Here is a 21,292-nt window from a genome sequence, read left to right as displayed (position 1 = left end):
CTTAGTGTATGTGTAAGTCACTTGATAGAAGCCTGCTGTAAGTAGAACTAAAAGCCATGCAGAAATAAACCTCCCAGCAGGCATCTGACACCAGGACAAGCTGTGTAGCTTGTTCTTTGTTGCAGCACCAGTCATTTTTGTCACACATTCCTTGGGGACTTACACAGAGGCTAAGGTTGCAGATCTGCATTTCAGGGAACTCATCAGCCATTTCCATTTTGCGGGGGGCACTGAAGCCATGGAATCATGGCAAAATCAAGTGCTTAAAGAAGGTTTTTTGTTTTTTCCCTGCAGCTGCATTCTTTCCCCGTTGACTGAAAAGCAGAAAAACAATTTATGCTCTTAGTGATCTCCACATCACTCAAATTAGAGTCTGTTGCTATGAGAAGAACTTGCCAGGCATGTAACAAGTACAAAATAGAAAGCTTCTTGATCATTGCTGTTGGTGAAATGTTTAGATGAAGACACAGTTGATTATCATATGCAAGATCAGTGCATCCATATTATAAATGGATATAGTGGTTTGTGAATTCATGTGAATTCACAAATTTTTGGGAAGATTTCTTAGCTTATATGCTTCTATTTGTGCATCTGACATTGTTTCCAGAATTAATCATATTACAAAATTAATCATGTATACAGATATAGAAAATGACATCCTAAAACCATATATGATTTAGAACCTGCCAGGTGGGGTTCTCTTAGCCAAGACTGAAGTTAGGGCTGTGTTGTTCATTGAGTCCCATACTGTCAGCACACACTGGAACTGTACACCTTTTGCATATGAGTCAACAGAAGGCTTTGACTGGTCATCACTGACTGAGTGTAGAGGGTGAATGCTGGCAACAGGGGGAATAAGGTCAAGATGTAACCTTATGGATGTGGAGAGGCAGGGAACCAATGAGACTGTAATACCTGTTTAGAAATATTATTATTTCTGCTCCCATTGGTAGAACTTCTCCTTAAGGTAGAACAAAAATAAAAATATTGGAAGCTGGCTTCAGTATTCGTGTTTAAAAGCTGTGTAAGTTTTCTTTGAATGCTGCAAGAGTTTCAGTTCTGTCCTAGAAATAACTAATGCTTTTCCAAAGCTATGTGATGTCTTTAGATACTGTTATGGTAGATGCCTTTATGCTTTGTATTAATATTATTTATTAGTATTTGTGTCACATTTAACTTTCCTTTGAGGACTGTTAAATGAAATACTTTTAAGAGCTGGGATTTCCTCATTTGCATGCTCTAAGCCTCATAACAGTTACTATGAAATCTACTTTCTGCCTGAGGTTGTTGTGTGTTTTGGGATAACTTCCGGATAGGTTGGGTATGGATTATGCTGCATGGGTGCCTTTGAATACTGAATTCTTGGCAGTTGTCTCAAAATGATAACCACCCTCCATGATATATCTGAGATAGTGTTGAGTGCCCACTGTGTTTGAGGTGGTGGATCTACACTGAAGAAATTTTTAAAGATACTGTTTGTGACTCTTAGCTGCCAGGATATATTGGTGCACCCAGAAGAGTGAAATTTACTCAGGCAGCAAGACTAGACATCAGCTGAAATAAGATGGTTTGCAAATAATCTGCTTGTGGCAGCTGCAAGTGTTCATCTCCCATCCTTGAACTTAAACTATATGCACACACTGCATCATTTCTCAAATCATATATATGTGGAGGTGTCTTTGTGATTTTGGGGACAATGACTGGAAGAATTTTTTGAAATTGGAGTTTCTGAGTTAGAAATAGTGCTCAATTATTTCTGTGCAAAATCTGATTTCACTTTAGGAGCATTACTACAGACTGCTGATTAAATAGGGAGGGTGGTAAGCTTGAGTAAGAATACGGGAGAATGTAGTGGTGTTTTGTAAGCACTAAGTGCTCTTTTAGATTTTTACTGTAACACTACTGATAACACACCATCGTTTTGGCTGTTGAACAGTGCTTGTGTGGTGTCAAGGCCTTCTCTATTTCTCATTTCCCTAGCAGCGAGTAGGCTGAGGTGGGCAAAGGCAGGGGAGGGGACTCAGATGGGGGAACTGACCCCAGCTGGTCAGATAGATATATGTCATGGAATAACCTCATGCTCAGCAATAGAAGCTAAAGCAGCTGTTGCTTGGAGACTGAACATCAGTCTGCTTGCAGGAAGTGGTGAATTACTGCATTTGCATTTGCATTTTCTTATTTTTCCTTTTTTTTTTTTTTTTTGCTTCCTTCGCTACTTAAATTGATTAATTTGCCTTAATCCATTGGATTTTTTTTCTTGCTTTTACTCTTCTGATTCTCCTGATGATGGAGAGGAATGAGTTACTGGTGGGTGCTTGATTGCTGGCCACAGTCCCAGATCTAAGTCATGGTTGTGAGGGCCACAACATTCATCTTTTAATACATGGGGATTCAGTTGTACTTCTTGCACAGAACATGACATAGCAAACTTATCTCAACAATATTTGGGAGCATTTAGTATTATTAAACATACCTTTTTTGAAAACATTTTTTCCACTTTTCTTGTAACTTGCCATTTTCCTTCAGTAACACTCCCAGTTTCTTCTCTGTTGCTGTGTTTGTCCCGATTTCAAGAACGGCAGCTGAGATAATACCAAAGACTGAGTGACTTTGTCGACATTTGAGAATTTTATCAGTTTTACTGATAATTTTCTCTTGAGGGGTGACTCAAGGGCGTCTTCAGCGTAGAGATCTGCATTTGAATAAGCTGTCTTGATTTTAATAATCTTTGGTTGAAGGGAGTGAGAAGTCTTAGAGGATAAACCATGTCTTTCCAAAGTAGGTTAGAAACAGCGCTTGGTTGGACCTCATCAGGAGGTCCAAATTGCAGTAGGATATGTTGAATCATATTGGCCTTCTGCAGTAATCAATGACACATTTTCTCTTTAAGGCTGTATAATATTGAAAAGAATATGAGTAGACTAGATGATGATATCTGAAACACAGATAAAGCCCTGAGTATCTAAGTATATTACTTTAAAGCTTGTGAGTAATTAATGCCATGCTATTTGCTAGCTTTGCTGTCTTTTCTCTATGCACAATATTCTTTGGGTGAGTCCTAATTAGGAGCTCTGTAGTACTGCTTTGCTGAGGTGAGAAACTCACCTGAGATTTCTCTCTTCTTACCTAAATTCTTACAAATCTTGTTTCTTTTTCTTTTTTTTTTTTTTTTCCCTCCAAGTGAGCTGTGGCAACAATATCTCATATATTTAAGAAATAAAGTTCCTCATCTACATCAACTGGTAGTATTTGAATCATTTCCTTGTCGTTTTGAGTTGGATTGAAAAGCTAATAAAGTAGATAGAAAAGCATCCATTCCAGGGAGGCAGGATGTTCCTCTCAAATCTCTATTAAAAAGCAATTAAAGTATTTATATTAAACATAAAATATTCATATTAAGCAGTTAATGCATTATCAATTATTAATATTTTTTTTCTTAGCAAAGGCAGAAGATGCCAACTTATTTCCATCATTATGTAACTGCGAAATCTACATGTGATGAATTCTGATGTATCGATGTGGCTTATCTGCCTCAGTTCTTATTCAGGAAGATGATAAAACATTCTTAACTTAGGACGTAATGGAAATATGCTTGTCACTGGTGCACAAAGCATGGTACTTACTTGTGCACCAGCAGCTCCACTGCCTATAACAATGGCAAAGTCTGTACGTTTACAGTTTTCAGGTTGTGATTCAATGTTATTTGATTTTAATTACTTCTATGGGAAGGATGTGACAATGGTTTTACTAAGAAAAAAAGCACCTGAAACATATCTTTACAAAGGGATTTTTGTAGAATTGTTTTTAAGCTCATACACTTCTGGTTCCTGGTTTTCTCCTACACATCATTAACCATTTTCTCCTTGCAATAAAAACACATGCTGTGTTTTTCTGTAAAGAGAAATTAAGGCAAATGTATTCATAAGAAGTGTTTGAATTGGCAATCTAAATAAGAGAGAAAACAAATGAAACTTTAATCTTGTTCTTGTTTCATTTGTAGCTGTGGTATGACTACTGAAAGAGTTAGATGATTCCACTGTGCTCAAGGGTACATGAATCCCTATGTAACTTTTCCAACCTCAGTCTATATGTGCAGTACATCCTGTGGTGTGTAGAGGATGGATCCTTAAGAGCTGTAACAAATGCACAGAGATGATAGACATTCAACCAGAGTACATTTAAAATATAGACTTTTATAAACCACGCAGGGCAATAGCAGCCACAGAAATTGTATCTGTTATGATACTCCAGCTGGTTGGGCATCTTTTGAGAGATGAGTTGTGATACTGACGTTTATTTTTGTAGATAAGACAGTATTTTACTGAATAGCTCGTGGGAATATGCTACATGCTTTACATTATGCCCAAACTCAAATGCAGTCTAACCCACCCACATGGTCCCTTAGCATAGATTCTATCCTATATGCATACATCTTTCTTCTGAGGACAAGTTTTAAAATACACATGTGGTACAGTTTGATATATACTAATAGTTTATTCATAAAAATACTCTCATTCTTCATTCTTTTTCAGAATAGTGGAAAACAAAGTATTAAGAGAATTATTGAAATTCATGGTTGAAAATGATGAGATGCTGACATATATATATACATTTTTTAAAAGGATTTGTTTAGCAGTTGAAATTAATGGGCTTATATCAAACACACTGTGCTGCTGAAGGGAAATGGATCATGAGCTGTAGTTTCAGTAACTTATTCTGATTTCTGGAATTCACTAATTAATCATATGCAACATCATTTTTATTCTCAATGTGCAGCTACATCAGCCTAGTTATTTGGTGCCTAAGGAGAGCCCCCAGGATACTTTCATGTCTGACAGATAGCTATATATAATTACTTGTTTTATCATGTATACACTACCATATGAATTAATTATAAGAAATTAAATAGTAAGAAGATACAGTTTGCCAAGTAAAACATTACATGATGGCAGACAATATTTGTTTTCAAAAATTTCCTGTGATATATATTTTTAAAATGCATAATGTCTGTGGAGTCCAGCAATGTTTTCATGAGGCTGAAACGAAGATTGCATTTTCTTCCAAGAGTCTGACTTGCATGGGAAGCTGCTGAGCACTACTATCTCCTACTGCATGTTTAACAAGGACAGTTTTTTCTCAACAGTCTGTCTTCTCTTTCAAAAACTGGGGCAAAGTGAAATAAAAACAAGTCTTTGTACTGTTGAAAATCATATTTCTGAAATGCTATAATGTTGTATTGTATCCTTTCAAAGCTATCTGGAGCTTCTGTCAAGGACTGTAGACCTTGAGTGACTTTGACTTTATTTTAAGCATATTTTCAATTCTAATAGCCTGCTCTCAAGCTGTAGGAGTCAGGCAGAAAAATCATGAACTTCAGCCAAGGATCAGCGATTTAAAATAACGTAAAGGGAAGACCACCAAGTTGTGTACCATGTATGGATGTATATATGTTAAGTATGCAGTTTAAGTGGGGGTAAGAAAAGAGCACAGCTTATATGAGAATTCAATAATTAGAATTTATTTTTAGTCTAATTGGTGCTTTAGCAGTCTAGTCAAGCTAAAACAACCCCTTATTAGTTCAATTACAAGAGTGCTAACGCTTATAATCCAACTCACTCAGTTTCTCTTAAGATCCATTAATAATTCAATAAAAATCAATAGACACAAGTGGCTGCCCATTTCCTCTAATGTTAAGCTCTTATCCTCTCTGTACATCATTACAGTGAGACAGTGGCTCAGGTTTTTTTGCTGGAAGCAGGGTAATGTGGATGGTGGAAAGTATTTTTTCCTTTTTTTATTTTTTTTTTCATGTATACTTAATTTTTTATTTTATATGTTTGAACTCAATACATGTGATACGTTTTTTTGCAGTTGATGCACAAGAATAGTTACACTGTGACTCAGGTCCTAGTTTTTCCCTCTTTTGAAGGAACTGTAGAAAGGTAAATCTAAAAATGAAGAAAAAAGTGACAGAAAAAGAAAGCCAGCAAAGTCAGAAAACATACACATTTTCACTGAGTAATTTTTCTAGGCTTTTACTATCTGTTGATAACGTTAAACTGGTTTGGTACAGGACTGTGTATTTGAAGAGAAGAAAGAATCAATGATCTACAAGGTGTGAGTGATGACAGCTAGGCAGTGCGGTCAGATGGGATAAATAGCACAGGAGACTGTGAGAAAGTACCCAATTTTGACTGAAGTGGAATATGTCAACTGGAAAATCTGCTGTGCTGGATATGGTAAAGTGAAACAAAAGAGCAGCAGTTGATTTGTGACTCACTATAGAAAGAGTGGTAGTTAAACTTTAGGTTCAACTGATGATGGAGAGCCTAAGAAGACTGGTGGGAGGAGAAGCAGCAAAGGCTTGGCTAAAGCCCAGAGGTGTTTTGTTTGCTTAGACTGCAGGTGAGAAATGGTGTGTACAGGAAGTGATTAGTGTAAAAAACTAAGTGTGCAAGATATGGTGACGGTGAAGGGAGCCTGGAGAAAATAAGTGTCTATAAGTACTGTTGGGGAACTGTGAGAGACCCTACTATGAACGTTTTTATGGAAGCAATGGAGTGGGGAGTTTAAAACTTGAACAAGTTGAAAAAGTGTGAGAATGAGTTGGTATGCTTGGTGGCAAAAAGAAGAAAACAAATACTTTTACAGGTGAGTGAGCCAATGGGAACTTGCTTTAAAGCTAGTAAAGCCTACTCTGTCTCTTTTAAGTAGAAGAAGCTGGGGAGAGATGGGCTGAAAACAGGAGGAAAAGGAACATGAGCAAAGAAGGAGACATGGCAGAAGTTACTCAGACAGGTGAAAGGTGCCAGAGAAGCTGGGAAAAGGACTGTTGTCAGTGGAGGGAAGATAAAGAGAGGAAAATGTCAACTTTATTCTTTTGTGCAGGAGAGATTGTGTTGATTTTGAATCCACATTTTCTCCGGCAGTGGTTGCTGTTGGTTGCTCACTGTTCATTCTCCTCTTTTGTCCTCCCTTACCAGGTGACTAGCATCTACTGATCTTCCGATGCCCTTTTTCTAGGTCAGGGAACAGATTCTACTTCTATGAGTGTAGTGATAAAAATAATAAACTGAAGTCTGTTTGCAGTGACTGTCAATACTGGCATCCATCCTTGGAATTCTCACAGAGGGGTCCCAGGCTCACAGGAAAGGTGAGCAAATGACACCCTTGCACTTAGCAGTGTAGCCTTCAGGTCAGCATGGATGTTTGCTGATGAATTTGTGTGAGAAAGGTGGAAAAACTTTGCCCTGCTCAGCAGGTAAACGTGGAACTTCCCATTTATGGGCTGTCAAGATGGATCCTTCTATAACAAAAAAAGTTTTTCTGTTTTTGAATTTTAATAGGAGGTCTAAACTACTCTGCTCTCATGTGCAGAGTAGTTTTTAATGCACTTAGAAATACATTTTCATATATATGACCCTTAATGGTCCTGCTTGTTGTCCTCCTATGTACCTAATACTATCTGTTGCAAAAATCCTGTAAGAGCTTCTCCCTGCTAGCCATATGCCTCTGTAAATGTGACCAAGGAGACCTTTTATGCTTGATAACCAGTGAATTTTAAAGAAAATGACTGGAGGCAAGACACTATCTACAAGGGATCCTCAATTCTGGAAGCAGATTTCCCTCTTCACTTTGCGGCACAGATTTACTGAGTTAGTACCAGTCTCATTTGTTCTGGCAGGCTTTTGGGGAGGATAAGGGTAATGATGGATGTTGAGGCCTAAGGAGAATCTTTGTTGGCTTTGGTCAGCAATGACTTATAAATTACAGATCAATTTTTTTCTTATTAATGGGATTGTTAAACATAACTGGGGTTTTCATTCTAGGGAAGCAAACTCATTAGGGTACAGCAGTAAGGGGAGTAGGGAAAATTTTCCTGGATTATGTATTTTGCATAAATTTTGTAACTGCTTGAGTGGTAAAGAAGAGGACTTTGGTTTAGAAGTTTTTGCATCTATAAGTAAATAGTTGAAGTGCAGATTCCAAATACATCTGCACTAACCAATTTTCCCAGAGGTACCTCTTTCATCTACTCCACTGGCAGCAGAGCAGGTTGATATTCTCCATGACTACGTTGTTGTCAGTATGTCCTAGCTGGTGGCTCAGCATCACATCACAGACTTAAGGTACATGAACCCTTATTGTTGGATCTTTAGAAGCATTGGTGTAGTGCATCCATTCCATTGAACTGATGGACTTAAAGATCTTATTGGCTAAGCAGTAAGACATTAATGGGCATTAATATGCTAAGAAGGCTTTTATTAAGGTAAATTAAGAGAAATGTTGTAGGCTTTCATAGATAAAGAAATACATCAGGTTTTCTGTTGTATGAGTACATTTGCGTCTCAAGGTGAATAAAAGGCTAAACCGGTGTTTCAACCGGTATGGAGGACAAAAAGACTTCTATTTTGGTAGTGTTAAAAGAACAGGTACTGAACTTCTTCTCCGCCCCAGTTCAATCTTCAATCTATCAGTTTTAACTGAATATATACAAAGCTAACGTGTAGAGTTCTAGAGGGGGAATGGAATTACACATTTTTGTTTGGTTTTGTTTTTGTTTGTTAGTTTTTTGCAACAAGTCATTTGATTGCTGCATTATTCTTTTTGTATTAATTATCTTTTGTGTCCACTGGCAGTGTAATTTAATATAAACTTGCAAACTATTCATAAAAGCAACCTCTTATCAGATGTGTGTCCATGATGTGGAGCAATGGAGTTTTTACAGTTGCTTGGGGTGTTTTGGTGCCAATATAAGATAATAAAGAAGTAGTAGCTGTAGTACTTTTATTTTCTTCACATTCTTCATGGGCACTATAGAGAGCTGGCAGGGAAAGTGTTTTGTTTTCTGGTGAGCTTTAAAAATCAGTTTGAAAAAGAAATCAGCTTGGTTTGAATGAAGCACTTCAATTCAAAGTTAACCTGATTGTTTTGTTGTTGTTATAACAAGTGAATAAGCAAAGCTTTGAAATAAATCCAACTATAAATAAAACATTTTGCAAAACCTCAATACATGGTACGTTGGCAAAATGAAAGCTTTTATTTAGAACACTTCCAAACTAGGAGGTTTGAACCATTAGCATTTTTGGTCTCCTGTGGCTTTTTACCCAGCAAAGCAATCATTAATGCAGTTCGCAGAAAGTCCTATTTAATGTTTTTGAGGCTTTGGATTTTTAAGTAGAATTTTCCACTGGTGTCAAAGCTGGCTCATAGGCAGTCTGTTGAATCAAAGAACATAAGGCCCCTAATTACTCAAAGACTGATGTTGTTACTTAAATATAAATCAACACCATTAATTTAATATGGAGTTGAGAACTGGGAAAGTGAAAGCCACGAGCTGCATCATTTGTGGGAGTTTCTGAGGCATGTGCTGTTGCTGCCAACTGCTTGTGTGAACTGTACATCTACTTTTCTGCAGAGCACCTGTATCTATTTCAGCAGTTTGGGCCACTTTCCACTTTCTGTGCAAAACAGCTCCCACTGTGGAAGACTTGTGATAGCTTCACTCTCTTTCACTTTCTTTGCTCATTTGCAAAAAATGCATTGCCTCTTTATGCTCACTGTGCTCGCTCTGAGTGCACATTTATTTTTGCATTTATGTGTGTGTGTGAAAATGACAAGTGCTTTTCCAAATGAGTACCAGTATGTACACGATTCTTCCGTGCCTACAGAGCTTACAGGGAAAGGAAGGAAACCAGCTGAAGTTTATTGGCTGTGAATCTCTTGGGAACTGGATTTGTGAAAAAATAGCCTGGCTTCACCCTGCTGAGCACTTGTCAGCTTCATGACTTCTAGTGATCTGTTGCCAGCTACTCCAGTAGAGTCCCTGGGATGTTTGCACTGGGCGGAGAAACTGGGACCGTATATGCTGGGAAAAACAGAAGTGTTTTCTGAAGCTGAATGAAACTGAAAAATGACAACAGGATCACTTGTAGTCAATGTGTCACATTCTTTTGTACTGTTAAGCAAATTTTCTGGTGGAAATGTAAAGGTAAAAGCAGTCAGTGAGTACACTGAGTGAGTACCCATTGATTTTAAAAGGCTGGGATGAGGAGGAAGATTTGGAAGGAAAGCATATGACCTAAACAGGAGAAAAGTACAGGAATTAATATTGTTGGCATTTAGGAAGTCAACTCTGATTTGAGTTTATATATCCATCCTGTTGCTTTGAACTATCATCAAACTCAGGAACACCACACTGTTCTCCATCTGGAGATTTTATTTTCAAATCTGAAAGCTGTAAACAGCATTGAAAATAGGGAGCAAATTAAAACTGATGAGCAGGAAAAAACACGGCCAACAATACACCCCTTTGATTTGTGACATACTTTTCTAGTAAGATTCGGTGACACACTGCAAGACACACTGCATGACAATATAACTAGATGTACAGAGCATGTTAATAATGCTGTCTTTATTATTGCTATTATGGGAACAGCATGTTACTGATTGCTTCCAAATTAATATTACTTTTATTCTTTGCTGCATAAAAATAGTGTGCAGAAGCTGCTTTGTTATTTGTGGTGTTTTCTCGGTCTTACCACTGAAGTATTGCCTAGCACAATAAATAGTACTAATTTTGTAGCCAAAGCGAGTATCCAAACCAATTAGGTTTTGAAGTCCATAACTACAGTGACTGATGTCTGGAGTTTCCTCTATAGCTTAATGGTGCTGAAGGTGTTCCATCCCAACAAATATTTTTATCAAGTTGCATCTTTTCTCCATCAGAGCACACATTATTTAATAAACCATATTCTTTCATGTTCTTTTCAGATATGGTGTTTGTATGTGCATCTGTGTATTTATGTATTCACACACTCGCATTTATATATTAGAAAGTTTGTAAAATATATGAAGTTACTAATTGCCTACTTCATAGCTCTATAATAAACTTCTAATAATCTCTGGTGTCTTTGCAGAACTTATCATATTCCTTACAGGTCCTTCCCAAACAGCAGTGCCTGTTAGCTCCAAGGCATGTGGTATACACAGTAGTGTGTTTCTGTACTGGCACCTGCAGTGACTACACCAATACAGTGATGGATACCACTACTGTGCTGAGGCAGTTGGTCTCCTGTTTTGGGCCTCCAGTTATTTTTTCTGTTCTTCTTTAAACCACAGAAATAGCAGCACGGGCACTTCAAAAGGACTCAAGAAAGATCCAAGCCACTGTAATCTCCTTTGTAACTCCACTAACAGCTGTTCACAGAAAGCTCATGCTGCTCCTGTTGTTTGAACACTTGAAGCAGTTGTTTAAAAGTGGAAAGCAAAAAACTTTCCAAAATACATTGCTTGTCAAGGAACTCATTATCATCGGGAGTGGGGTATGGAACTATATTAAATAATGCAGTAGAAATTGACTTATCTTCCTCTTTATCCTGTTCACAGATATCAATGAGTGTGCCGAGGGGCAGCACTACTGTCGGGAGAACACCATGTGTGTAAATACACCAGGATCCTTCATGTGCATCTGCAAAACAGGATTTATACGCATTGATGACTATTCATGTACAGGTGAGAGGGATATGCTTGCAAAATGAAATAACAGGGTGGTAGCGTTTAGGAGCACTTATATGTTTCTTCTAAAGTTAATCTTGGTTAGATTTACAAAATATCTACGTGAAACATTAAACGGAATGAAATAATGACAAGAATATAGTATGGTAAAGCTATTACTTTATTACAGATTATGTACATTGCATTGTTTGCCTGGAATTATAAAGAAGTCAGGTTTGTCTGACTTCATGGACTTGGGTACTGACAGAAAGTTAAAGGGAGGAGGCTGAAAAACAAGAGACCAAAAGTAGCACTTGGGAGTACTCAGTTTCCATATGGAATACCAATACAACTCCACCTGAAGACAAATGATGCTTCTTCAGACTTCAGTCTGTTTAGATTGGATGCATATTAGATGTTGGCATTGCTTTTCTTTTATCGCAAGTTATTTTATGGTTATGGGATGAAAACTGAATATTTAAAACTGTCTTCCACACCAGAGCCAATCCATTTGTGAATGACCAAATGAACCATTGTAAACAACTTCACAGGAGCATTTGGTGCCTATAAATATAGCAAATGTATTTCTCATTGCTCTGAACACTATATTCCTCTTATTTGCTGAAACATGTTGTTATGAAGTACAAATCAGTTCAGAAACTCTGGACAATTCAGTGTGTGGAAAACTTGCTGGAAATCCATTGCATATCATCCATTCCAAGTGGAGGTAGGCTTTGTATTTTCAAATAATAGATTCTACTGGAATCTGCCTGATGGCTGGCAAGATGAATTATTTCTCCTCCACACTTCCTATGATCAAACAGAATAATCTAATGCAAAAGGAAGTGAGGTAGTAGCTGAAATAGGTTTGTAAGGTTTCAAATCTTGAGTCTCTCTAGGTTGGATGAACTTTAAGTCGTGCAGTGGCTTTGTGTAAGTCTGAAAAACGCCACTTGCTGTGATGTGGAAACCAGGATTTCCTTGGAGTTAAATTATAGTGGGTTCTGGATACTGAGAGGCAAACATGAGGGATGCTATGCCCATTCAGCTGTCGAATTTCCAGTAGTAGCAAGCTAAGATAGTTAAGTCTGTATGCCACACAATACATTTACTTTTGCTGGTTCCACCTCCAGTGGAGGTGTTCGTCTGTTAGTGACATACGTAGAGTTGTGAGAATCTTGCATGACATTTTCATTGAACAGCAATAAATGAAAGGTCAATAATGTCTTAAAAATTGAGTGAAACATGGGAGATTTTTCAAGTCATTTCCTTTGATCAGTAAATGGCATTCTGTGCCTGTGTTAATCTGCATAGATGGCGTTGAGCATATTTACAACACTGGGGCAAGTGGCAAGTGTATATATTTGTATGCAAGGCTGCCATGATTTTTTCACCCTTCAGCATATTCTTTGCTGATTTGGGGCTCTATTAAAGCTCCAGATGTATGACACTTTTGTGTGCACCCATCTGACCAAATATAAATCCGAGGTAAAGCAAAGACAAATAGTGAGTGCATGTTGGTGTGGCTTTGAGATAGAGTCTGTAAAAGTTTTAAGCTACTAGCTTGCTTAAAATTGTCTTTGCTGAAGAAATTTATTGTGTTATGAGAACCACCAAAAGCTCCATTTAATAACAGCAATGAGTACAGGACATTACATGTTAATAAATCCATGCAAAATGATAATGGGAAGGAGTTTGTGTTGATAATGGTAGTACTTTTCCATCCTATGAAATTTTAACAGCTTCAGTTTGGGCAGCTGTATTTGGATATAACTGATTTTTCATAAGCAGTGTTTATTCTTGCAGCAAATAGTTTACTAGGAAATCTCATTGTGCTTCATTTTTTATTTTATTTTTTTCCCTTTTTTATTTGTCTTTATTTTTGACTGGAGCCTTACTGGCATCCTGTTAACTTGAGACTAGAGAAAGAAAATCATTTTCCATACAGGTTTTGTTTAGAGAATCAGGGACAGTAAAGTATTTTATGGATCTCAGCCTGCATTGCTCACATTTGCTCCATGTAAGTCCATCAATTTTATACTGCATTTTATGACTGTAGAAATAAGCAACTTTGCTACTTCTAGATTCCAGATCCAGCTTGTCTGTGTCCAGCACGGCTCCCTGTACATTGTGAGCTCATGTCACCTGGAGATCATTCTGGTTAAGCTTCTCTTTTTTTGCCATGCTGATGATAGTTCCTGAAGTTAAGGGCATAAACCAAGCCTTTTTATCTGGCACAACAGTCAATCAGTAAGGAAAAAAATAATCATGATAGACCAAAAAGATACGTTTGCAAATTAAGGAGATATTTTAAAACATTTTGGAAGAGTGACCTAATTAACTCAGTGTATCTTCAAAATTAAGGCTTTGCACTGTCCAAACAATATTCGTCTGGGTTTTTTATTCTATTTGTCAGGTTTACTATAGAAGCTGCACTGCACAGTTGATGTATTCCTTAGTTGGTACAAAGCACTGATGCTTACATCTGGCAAAAATGAAAAGTGGAAAACATGTCTGTAAAGGAATAGAATTTTAAAACCTATTCAAACACTGATATGCAAAATATCTTTATGTTCATACCATCAGATAGCCTTTGTTTTATATAATTTGTGGAGAAAGTGTTGTAGGACATAACATCTGCATTGCTCCTTTCTGTTTTCCTCATGATACCTGAAAGCGTCAGCTTTGATAGCATCAGCTATCAGCTGCTATGGAAGGGTATATGAGGATGCCTGATGTCACCTACCCATGAGAACTATGCTGTAGAAACCTCACACAGATGTTTCTTATATGCAAAGTCAGTCCTGCATGTCCTAGGGATCCCTTGGTACTACAAGAATACTATAAGCATCTACAGAAAGCCCAGGCTCAAAGATTGGAGTTGATGTGATTGCATAAATCTACAGTTCTGCCCAAATGTATCAGTGCTTGCATACAGAAACTCCAAAGCATTTTGACTTTTTCCAGTGTTTGTAACTAAACTCTCTTCCACAGAATTTTAAGTTTTTGGCAAGTCTCTATTTGCCATACTGACAATTCCAGGTTTTACTTGCTGGCTGAAGAAGACAGATTTTTAATGCTGTCCAGAAACAACAAGAATAGAGTAAACAACTTCTTTCTGTGTTGCTAAATGCTCAATTTTTAAAATATATTTCAGATCACACTGTTTCTTGTAATACTGTGTGATCAAACCCAGTTGTGTAACTGTAGCTGTGCATGAAATACCTGGCTTGCTGCAAGCTGGACCTAAGATTTGCTAGCACATTATTGGGAATGTTATTAAGTAGGAATAAGACGCTTTTAGCTTAGAATTAATGTGTCGTGCACACAGGATTGCTGAAGCATAGGAAGATACAGCTGAACCTTGATGAGGCAGGTTGTGATGTGAGCGACGTCCTCACAGCTTGCTGGCAGACTAACATGGTGCCTTATTGTTCCATGCTGATGCACGCATGCCTGCATATGTAATTTATCAGTCATTGATCGAAATGGAAGAGAGACGTAAAATCAGTGGCATTTAAGGTTTTTTCTCCTACATGAGACATTTGAAAAGAAATCTGTGCTATCTGTCTCTGTCAGAGCCCTGCGCACAAAGGACTGATTTAGGCAGCATATTGCTGTTTCCAAAGCAGCTCCAGTGTCTTTTTTCATGGCATCTTTATTGCAAGTTTTACAATAGATCTGAATTACATTATGATTTTCACAACAAAGGATGTAATGAAGACATCAATTTCAGATTTTTTGTTATTTGTATTCATCTTGGAAGCAAGTTTCACAGGGTTAGATTGAGTTAGTCACAACCGTATTTACACAGAAGTCTCTTGTTCATGGCTGATTTTATGTTCAGAAATCAATCAAGGCTATGAGAAGGGGAGATGAGTCCTAAGTTGCACTAATATGCCAAATGGGTGCACGAACTGCAAATTAAAGGCATAAAAAATATGCCCTGGGCTACCATGCTTTCCCTGATTTCATATTGTCTCATTCCCCATCCACTTTGCTTCACAGAACCTGAAGTGTTATGGCATTGCACTGGGGAAGGCAGGCAGAAAATGGCACAGTGCTCTGCTGGGATAGTTTATGTGTGTAGCAGCATGTGGTACCATCACTGGTGTATATGATTAAACTTAAATGCCTTAGTATTTTTCTGGGATAGTAATACTGGCATCCTTACTCTGTCTGGGGTTATGAAAATGCACAAGCTGTTTTCTTGGCTTGAAAAAAAACACAAGAGTTTTCTTTCTGAGCATAAGGGTGCAGATGGCCACCTCTGGTGTTGTAGTGTAATCCACAGTGGGTAGCAATGCTCTGAACACAATCTTCCTGCACCATTTATTTTTATTTAACTGAAAAAGGGAGAAGTTAGGAAATGAGAGATGAGGGACCGTGCTGTTAAACCATAATTGCATTTGGAGATGCAGCAGCATGTTGCTAAACTCCAGGTGAAGTTCACACTTTGTTTCTAGCAGTGAGGAATTCTTACAGTCTTCAGAGGATGTTTAATCATATTTAGTCCAAGCACAAGTTGTTAGTTTCCTAAATAAACTAAACTGTCTTGGGAACACTTACCTAAGTAACCCATCAAAATGGAGCAGAAGAAAGAAAACCCTGTGGGAATCAGTGCAACATACTCCTTAGATCACAGTAAGACAGAGAAAGATGTATGCCTTCACCCAGAGAATTAATGGATTTTCCAAGCCCTGGACAATTTGTAAGGCTCCATTTCTGTGCAGTCACATGAGGCACCTATTCTCTTCTTTATTCCACTTCCCAACCAGTGTGGAAAGTGATTCTTGTGGAAGTTGCACCAGAGTAAGTTTAGGTTGTATATCAGGGGACACTTCTTTACAGAAAGGTCTGTTAAGCACCGGAATAGGCTCCCCAGGGAGGTGGTTGAGTCACCATCCCTGGATGTGTTTAAAAACTGTTTGAATGTGGTGCTCAGGGACATGATGTAGTGGAGCGTTGTTAGGGTAGCATGGTTAGGTTGTGATTGGACGTAATGATCTTTAAGGTCTTTTCCAACCTGAACAGTTTTATAACTCTATGATTAATTGGTGCATCTGTGGGCTCTTTGCCTCTCCTATGGGTGGGAGCTCCCATGGCAGAGGATGGGGAAGTATGGAGAAGGCAGGGCATTTTAAGTGCCTCCAAATGGGCTGCTCCATGCTTTATGCTCAGTGGTAGCAGCTAGAGAGGCATTGGGAATCTCTGTAGGCTTCAGGGCAGAGACTTTCAGATTGTAAGTCTTCCATGACTCCCTATACATGTGATCTGTGTGAGATGTCAAATGACATGACCTACTGAAAGCGGTGCAACATTTGTTGGATCTATTGGGCTTTAACTGGGTCTATCCAGCGGTAACTCACTAGCTGTTCCCTCCACCCCCCCACTATATTTAATTTATTTGTGTGTTTCAGAGATTTTCCAACAGCATTTCTCCTAAAATGCTGTCAATGCATTCAGTGTTTGTTTGTTTATTTATTTATTTTTCAGTAGCCTCTCTCAGTAAACTGAAGTCTGATAATTGCTGCTGCAAAAATTGCCAAGAATCGTGGTGGTAGCATTAAGCGACACCTGAAATGTTCATTCATTGGAATACTGGCAACTCTGCATATTTTCCAAATCAAATTAAATCACAAGTCTGTTGCAGATTGGAAGAAATTCCAAGAACAGCGTTAAAATAATTAACGGTCTGGGGAGATTGACTTGGCATATGGGGAAGATTTAAGGAGAAAACTCCACTGTTAGCTGCATAATGATGATGAGTGTACAAAAAGTAGGAATTGTGGTAACAGTAATGCTAACTGGTAATGTCTTCAGGAGTGTAATGAAGGGGAAAGGGCAGAGGAAAGACTTGCATCACTGTGGATTGGTGATCAGTACTGTTCCAGTTATTTTTTATGTCTGACCCACAGACTACACCCTTAATATTATGGGACGCTTTTGAAAAGAAGACAGCTGGTCATAACGCATAGACAAGGGCTTGTCACGTTTAACCTGATTGGTTCTCATGCATATGATGTTATCTCACCTATCTCTGTGCTTTCTTCGCCTGATGCAGCCATTTTTGTTTTCTCACTCTGTTTTTCTCACTGGCCACACTGCTGTGATTTATTTTATGTTTGCTTTGTCCACAGTAGTCAAATCTGTGTCCCTTCTAAGCCCTCCTAAGATTTAGTTCCATTTATGTAGATAGTTGAAAACCATACATCTACCTGATTTTCTGCTAATGCCAGTGGATAAGCTAATGAAGTTCTAGGGGAAGGTCATTATGAATGTTCTTCACCAATAGTTCTGTTCCATTTGTAAGGTCAGTAAGGTGATAGTCCTTGCTACTCCTAGAGATTGACCCCACCTGCTATGGGGAGAGAGAGAACTTCTAAGGGCTATTTGGGTGATGTCTCCACTTAAGGAGGATGCCTGCTGGCTTGGTATTTTGTGAAGCACTGACACATGTTTTTTTTTTGAGTTCATATGTTGTAAGAAACATCTTTAATTTTCCGGTGTCTGTGCTTGGTCTGGGTCAGAGGATGATGGGCTAATGCTATTCTTCAGCAAATGAAAGAGTTTCTTTTAGAACTGCCATATTTCCTCCATTGCTTTTGAACACAAAGTATTAAAAATATAATCCTTAGCAGAAATTGGAGTTACCTTTGAAGGTTTATCTTCTGCCTATCTTTTGAAGTCTCAATATTAGTCTCATACACCTCATACAAAACCTGCTTTACATGCACCAATGCTTGATTTTAACTGTCCTCTCAGCCAGAGTATATGCAGATCTGTTTGTCTGTTAGTTGTTGCTGTTATTGTTGAGAAAGCAAAAGATTGGGTCCTCTCTCTTTTTTCTTCATTAATTTTTTTGTTAACAGTGTAAATCTTACAAGGATACTTCTGAGAAAACAGAGATGGGGTCTTCACTATGCTAATGGTCTCCATGTTATTCTCTGAGTGCAGATGCTCAGCTGCTAAACCCAACAGAGGCCTGTGATTTGGCTGAGATAGCACAGGTCAAATACTGTTTATGATTCAAGGCTATCAGAGGTTTTGCTGCCAGCCTGGTTGCTCCCCTCCTATTCTTGCTAAATACAGCTATTTTTATCAGGGGAATGTATACACTACTTTTTTTTTTTTAATTACCTTGGTACTCTGACACTCTTCAGATAAATGATTTTGCTTGACATTTAGAAATGAAGTTCATAAGTCTGCATTTGCTGTGGGATTCCATGCAGATTTCATTGGTTTATTTTTGACTTGTAAATACATCAGTTCTTTGGGTCATAAACAGTGAGGGAAAGCACATCCTATATTGTACAGAAGAAACAGTGCTCAATGGCAGAGATACTTGAGGAAACCTCTGTTGTACTGCCCAGATTTTTCTTCCAGATACTCAAGAAAAGTTGCAGATCCAGTTAAGTATCATGCATTTTTAGTTATTTGTGTTCTAACTCTACATTTCATTTCCCATGAATGAATTCTGGGAAGCTGAAAGAGAATGTTTGTCCTTAGTTACAATGCAAAATAAAATCTAGCCTATGTGTGGGGAATGTGGGCTATGTTTTAGCACCTGCAACCCCTTCTTGTAAGATTTGTGTAATTGGCTGGGATGAAAACTAATAGGGGACTGATGTAATCCAGGCTTCAATTAAGTCATCCAGCTTTTGTTTTAGAGCTGCACACTCATCCTTAATTAATGGTATAAAAATGGCCTACTTTTCCACACACGTAAGAGCATCCACAAGTCATTGCAGAGATAATAGGAGCTGATAGTGCTTAGTACATTGGTAAATGAGGCCACATGTTAATAAGTGACTAAATATGGCTACAAGATGCAACTTTATTCAACACTGCTGTAAACCCTTCACTGCTGCAAAGAAGTTTAAAAATGTCTGTGATCTCAGATCAGTCATATAGTATACTGACGTTATTATTTGAAAATATAGTATTATGAGGCATTATGAAAATAAACTGTTTTTTGCTGGATTTTTTTCCTTCACTTTGATGAGGTCAGCAACATTTTGAGTTTTCCTTAAGTTCTTCAGCTTGTATAACAGCTGAACTCACTGGCCCTGCTTAAAAAAAGGCTAAGAATAATTGTACAGTATGATGCAAGAGATAGAGAAATAATGAAGCATACTGACAATGACTCCTTATAATATCTCTGTAGTGGCATTCAGTGGCTTGAGTAAGGAAATGCCTTAGAGAAAATATGATGAGGAGCTCTGGATTTATAATGATGTTAGATGAACCATCTGCCTTTTCCATCTCTGATTTTGGTGATTCTCCCCCAAGTTATATTAAAAGTAGAATGAACAAACATGCATTATGAAATGGTGTAATCCCAAACTCACTATGCTGATGGTGTCTTGCCATACTGTCATGGTTGCTGTTAGCAATAAACACTCTAGAAGTCAGCTTGTATGTACAGAGCATTTTCAGCTCAAAACTCATTTGCCTCTGATTTCCTTTACTCGGTACAGTTTCCATTCTGTTTTACCGTATGTCAGCCCACACTAATCCTCAGACTCTCAATCCTCTTTCAGGATAAATTCTCTCCTATGTTGTACAATATCCGCTTTCTAGTTGTGAGATAATTCACAAAGCTAATAGAGGAGTGATCATTCAGACTGAGCTTGTTGCTTTGCTACTGCATTACTTAGATAACAACAGAAGTCATTTTTATATATCTGCTATATCTTATACAAAGAATATTTGGCTTTACTTGCATTGGATCAGGTTATCACTGACAACTTAATTTTGAGGCTGTTTTGATTTGAAACTTTTTTCTTCTAAGAGGATACTCTTTAGGTCTCATTTCCTCCTTGGTTACTGACCTAGTTCATAGCCACTGTACATCTGGCTAAGCAATTAACGGCAGGATTGATTTCTTAGCTGATCAAAACCCAACACACTTTAAAGGGCCTTTGGTAGAATAAAATTTGAGTCAATAAAAAAGAAAACATATTCAATTGACAAATAAATGAGCGTGTAATCTTCAATATCAGATCATTAATTCTTTTACAGAAATTATTCATATTTTTGCATGATAATCACAAACTGTGAAAGATAGACTGCAAAGATAAGGGAACTCCACAGGCAGTTTCTTTGAAGTTGCAAAGATCTTTCTGGCTCAGGAGAAGGGAGTCTGATACTGTCATGTCATTGAGAGAGTCAGAAGTGAAGGCAGTTTGATGGCTTGCATTTACTGTGTCTGAGCCAGCTGGTGACTGGCTCATGGTGGGAGAGCTTAGCCTGATCTCACGGGAACTCTAGCCCAGGCTAGTGAGGGGTGGGAGAAAGGTAGCTTTTGAAAAGAAGCAGTGGAGTTATTTAAATTATTTGTTTATGATGTAGTCATTCACATTCAACACATCTACAATCAAAATCAATATAGCCATGTATGTATATGTACATGTTTATAATCAGAGATTCCTGAATCAACTTGTGCCTTTTGCTTTTTCTTGAAATCTTTTGAGATCAACATGCTCTATGCTATATGACAAATTATTTCCTTAACTTGTGTTTAATGCAGTCAGTAAATTCATAAAGTCACTGTGACTTGATATTAGTCATCATTGGTTACAAATCCTGCCTGGGTCTCTTGGATACTTTTTTATCAATAATATTCACTGGTGTTAGTCTTTCAGACTTGTGATTTTTGACTTACAAGAACAGGTCTATCTATTTTGCTGCATCAAACTGTGTCTTCAAATTAGCAGCCAAAAGATTTTGGATTTTTAGGTTACAATCCTCTATTCCAGCCATGTGCTTGAGGACTGGCTTTGCTTACCTGCGT

At 37.8% G+C, this 21,292-nt stretch overlaps 1 protein-coding gene across 1 annotated transcript in view; it reads left to right on the top strand.

The window, feature by feature from the left end:
• NELL2 (neural EGFL like 2) overlaps positions 1 to 21,292 on the top strand; it is a 139,831-nt gene that overhangs the window by 67,644 nt on the left and 50,895 nt on the right. The window contains exon 13 of the mRNA XM_015854888.2: positions 11,389 to 11,514. Within this exon, the coding sequence (XP_015710374.1) occupies positions 11,389 to 11,514 (126 nt within the window). The remainder of the gene's footprint in view (positions 1 to 11,388; positions 11,515 to 21,292) is intronic.

Source organism: Coturnix japonica, chromosome 1, assembly GCF_001577835.2.
Source record: "Coturnix japonica isolate 7356 chromosome 1, Coturnix japonica 2.1, whole genome shotgun sequence".
Lineage (NCBI taxonomy): Eukaryota > Metazoa > Chordata > Aves > Galliformes > Phasianidae > Coturnix > Coturnix japonica.
The sequence above is the reverse complement of the archived record's forward strand: the minus strand, read 5'-3'. Positions and strand labels throughout refer to the sequence as shown.